Source organism: Physcomitrium patens, chromosome 16 (assembly GCF_059467195.1).
Source record: "Physcomitrium patens ecotype Gransden chromosome 16, ASM5946719v1, whole genome shotgun sequence".
In the NCBI taxonomy this organism is placed as follows: domain Eukaryota; kingdom Viridiplantae; phylum Streptophyta; class Bryopsida; order Funariales; family Funariaceae; genus Physcomitrium; species Physcomitrium patens.
The window spans coordinates 13,787,597-13,791,632 of NC_143425.1; the positions used below are offsets into that span (position 1 = coordinate 13,787,597).

General features: G+C 39.7%; 1 protein-coding gene across 4 annotated transcripts; it reads right to left on the reverse strand.

Moving 5' to 3' along the window:
* Positions 1-278: 278 nt before the first annotated feature.
* Positions 279-3,541, reverse strand: LOC112293868 (ubiquitin carboxyl-terminal hydrolase 2). Of its 4 annotated transcripts, none has more exons than XM_024543796.3 (6): positions 3,425-3,541; positions 2,625-2,750; positions 2,290-2,336; positions 2,047-2,093; positions 1,601-1,703; positions 279-1,200 (listed from the first exon to the last, which is right to left on the reverse strand). In XM_024543796.3, exons 2-6 carry the CDS (start codon positions 2,653-2,655, stop codon positions 400-402), a joined length of 1,029 nt encoding a protein of 342 aa, XP_024399564.1. In that variant the 5' UTR covers positions 2,656-2,750; positions 3,425-3,541; the 3' UTR covers positions 279-399. The 4 variants fall into 4 exon arrangements, with proteins under 4 accessions (XP_024399564.1, XP_024399566.1, XP_024399567.1 ...); XM_024543798.3 differs by having other exon boundaries at positions 3,230-3,481; XM_024543799.3 differs by having other exon boundaries at positions 3,196-3,440.
* Between the last annotated feature and the right edge of the window lie 495 nt (positions 3,542-4,036).

Sequence of the window (4,036 nt, forward strand, 5' to 3'; positions counted from 1 at the left end):
ATTAAACTTGTCACATGTTTTGAAAGCCCACAGATTTGCATGCAATCAAGACATCAACTTCCAACGAAAGTGGCCAGTTTTAAACCTCCCCGTCTAAAAACCGAAACTGAAAGGAAAGACATCCATCCAATGAACTTGTTTTGAATCACTTACAATAAACAAGCTAAAACTAGGACCATTTAGAGAGCATATCTGAAACAGCGTTATCTGATCACTAAAACCCGTTGTCATGAGGACTCATGTTCCAAAAGAAGCATTCAGGTAGCTATGATCACTCGTCAAAAATCAAAACAAATTATTTGCCGAAACTGAACAATAAACAGAAGAAATATAACACCTTGAAAAACGAGAGTGTAAAAATCTTCCAAAGATCTACAGCTCATGTAAGCATTACGACTCTCAAGTTTTCTGACGAGCCTTCTCAATCAAAGGTCTCAGCTGCTTCTTCTCTGCCAAAATCTTGAGAAAATTGAACAGGAAAGGGATATAGTTATGCTTCCTGCGAATGTTCTCAGTCTTCCACTTGCGAAACTTCTCATCCTCCATGGCTATCTTATCTTGCACTTTAGCAAGCTCTGACTCCACATCAGCAAACTCATTACGTAGCTTATCAATGGACACTGGACCAACCTCCTCGTCTCCCGAGTCCACGTCCATTGTATCGTCCCGCTTTCCTTCCAGCTTCTCTATGCGATCCCACAACCGAGCTCGCCTCATTTCAAGCTGTGTCATCTCTTCATTATATATATCCTTTCTATTCTTTATAACAGCCATGAGGTTGAACCTGATCTCACTCTTGGAATACTTCTCAATTCTCTCTTGAATAACGGGTTGCACCATCTGCAGCCAGTCCATAGAATCGGGGCCTTCACCGCCGCATTCGCCTAAACTGATGGGGCCCTCCTTTAGTCCATCGAGCTCATATAGAACACCATCAACAGGCAAATAGCTGATGAAGTGGTACACGTCATCATCTTTGTCTGCAACTTTCTGTTCCTCTGCCACAAATGGTTCAGGTCTGGCGAAACTGTTGTGAGCCGTGCGAATAGCTTCACTGTTGTTGATGGCCAGCCCCTTCAACTCAGGGGGGAAACCCCGCGTGAATTCCTTCAATGTTGAGAGTTCTGGTCCAACCTCTATCTCCGGCCTGTTCATGAGGATTGAGAGTATAGCCTGTGTTGCGCATGCATTGTTGATAACCTATAAAACACGAAAAGAAAATCCATTAAAATATAACTGGTTCCCAAAAAGTTCACTAATTCGTTATTCAGCAATTAGTAAGAAAAAGCCTTCGAAATGCTTCATAAGTAGCATTGACATATATGAGTTACAATGCTCTCATTGTATCGATGTAAAGAATCAAAAACAGTAGGTTCAAGTGCGCGACTTAACTTTAAGCCAAATGACCAAGTAAGATTTCAATATGGAACTCATCAGCGAACTGCTTCAAATCGACAGAGCTATTACACTGACAGGACATTCTTCTTACAACAGACCTAGACATAGGCACGAAGCAAGCCCATCAAACATAATTAGATGGCAATACTGGTAAAATGAAATAAATGCAAGCCACACATATTTACTCGACTGAATTGTATACCTGGCTGGCGAAGAAGAGATTTGGGTTATAGTCCTTCAATACAGGCCGGCCATCCTTTTCCCCAGCTCGCCATTTGAACAAAAAAACAAGACCGTACACTGGCCTATCAACCATAATAAAAACTGGTGTGAGACTGGATGCGGAATCATGTCAAAACTCACTCTTTATGCACACTGCAAACGTTTTTCATAATAATGTACCACAGACAGTAAGAATTTGCAAACCACAATCCTGAGCAACGTTACGGCTTTCACAAATAAATAAACCCAAGTATATAATCACATGCATCTAGCTCCAGGGAATCATCAATATACCTAACATAAACAGAATGATGCTAAACAGAAACTTTCACCCTTATTACACACGAACAACAGCTGCATTTTGCCAAACAATAATGAAAGAATACAACTTAAGAGAAGCACGACAGAAATAATGAAATAGATTACCTGAGCTGTGAAAGGGATTCGAGTTCCAAACTATAAAGCTCTTCCACCTGAACATGATTCGAGTCATAAATCAATAATCACAACGCACGATGGGCAAATCATCTGTTTCTCAAACAAAAACCCTTTCATGGGTCAGCTACTTCGCATGCCCGAAGCACATTGTCATGAAAACTAACCACCAAAACAAAACAAAACAGAACAATAAAGGCAATCGAGCATGCCAAGCGAAATTATCGAAGATACCTGAACCCCTTTCACTTGCATTTGTTGAATCAATTCCGTGAATACCCCTGCACACAATTGAATCTCAAGAGATTGTGAGCGAGACCTTTTAACCCAGCACAAACTCTTCATGCTCAAAATCTTACTTAATAATTATTTCATAGTAAGAAAGGGAAAGACAAAACGCGTCCATACTGCTTCATTAGAACTTCCTATGACCCCAATAGTTCTTCCACAACCAATATCGATGGCACAATTCGCTACGCCAAACCCTAATCCTCTATACCAGGGTTCACGAAACTCTTGTTGTCACTGATAAACCCTTATGTTTAACCCAGTACTGTAAGAAGATTCACCTGGATCCGACTCAATTGTACACCAAGACATTGTGTTCCCGTTTTTCTTCGCTCAAGAAAAAGTCGAAGTTGTGATCGCTACCACCAACTACTCAACCCCTACGCAGTCCCTCAAAGTCCGGGGACCTGCACATACACATGAAACTACAGAAAATGAGGTCGACGAATTCCAGCGTAGTGCAATCAATCCAAAAACATTGTCTGTAACCCGCACGAAACCGGAAATAGGAAACTCTGTAATCCAAAAAATATCCTCAGCCAAACGTGTCTTAAACCAAAAATCAAAAATCAAAAAAGTAAAAAAGCACAAACAAGAAACTCAACTCAACCCAACAATCCTCAAATTAAACGATAATAACCTAACAGCAATCCAGTCATAAACCAAATTGACCTCACACAATCACTTCCAAATTCAACACCCTAAAACCCCACTCAAATTACCGAACACTCGTACACTATTACACTCCCAAAGAACCCTACAACCTCCACACAAAACTAAAAAATAAATATAAATAAATAAATAAAATAAACCATGTCCCTCTCAATCTCGATACACGCTGTTCCTTACAACCTGCACTATCCGCTCTAGTGTGAGGAAAATTTACAAGCTTGCGTATCGAACTCTTCTTCAATACTTCCAATCCAATTGAAGCACAACCGAAACGAAACACCAAAACGACTCAGAGCACACTCAATCAACTCAACATATAGACGAAGGAGAATTTTTTTTATAGAAAAGCAAGTGACAGGAGATTCTATGCCATGAAAACAGACTATGGGGCCATGGAAATAAGACGCACGCGGCAGTATGAACGTGAAAGAAGAGTTGCAAAGGATCGTGTGCTATGGCAATAGATGCTCTCTCTCTCTCTCACTCGATTTCTTCTTCTACCTCTTCTTTCGGACAAAAAGGCCTCGCAAAAGCATACATTTCCTGTGGGGTGACTGGGTACAATACAGAGTATCCGTGAGTATTATACACTTGTGGGTGTATGTATGTATTTTCGTATTCTTATACGTGGCGTATGTGTGTATTTATCTTGGGCGTATGGTTACGGTGGTGGGGTTGTCCGTGACTTATATTTGTGCCCCGTTTCGTAGCTCTTGTGCAAAAATACTATCGTAAGTGTATTCAAATCATGTATATATATATATATATATATATATTACAGTGGAAACCGTGTCTTATGCCATGCAAATCTACAAAGATTAGTACTACGTTCACTTACAAATGGGTCAATCCGTAAAGGTACAAACTCTCAAGTACAATATAGTATCAAGAAGTCATGCAAGTGAAGATCACAATTCTTAAAAGATTGTGAATCAATGAAAAAAATATATACAAATACAAATACGAATTCAGATTTTTATTAATGGTAATCTTTATCAGATTTTTTAAAAATGCACCAAAG

Coding starts and splice junctions, on each gene's coding strand:
- LOC112293868 (XM_024543796.3), bottom strand. CDS start 2,655: ATGTCTTGGTGTACAATTGAGTCGGATCCAG. Junction 2,337..2,624: donor TACAATTGAGTCGGATCCAG/GTGAATCTTCTT, acceptor AATTGTGTGCAG/GGGTATTCACGGAATTGATT. Junction 1,704..2,046: donor GAATCCCTTTCACAGCTCAG/GTAATCTATTTC, acceptor TATGGTTGATAG/GCCAGTGTACGGTCTTGTTT.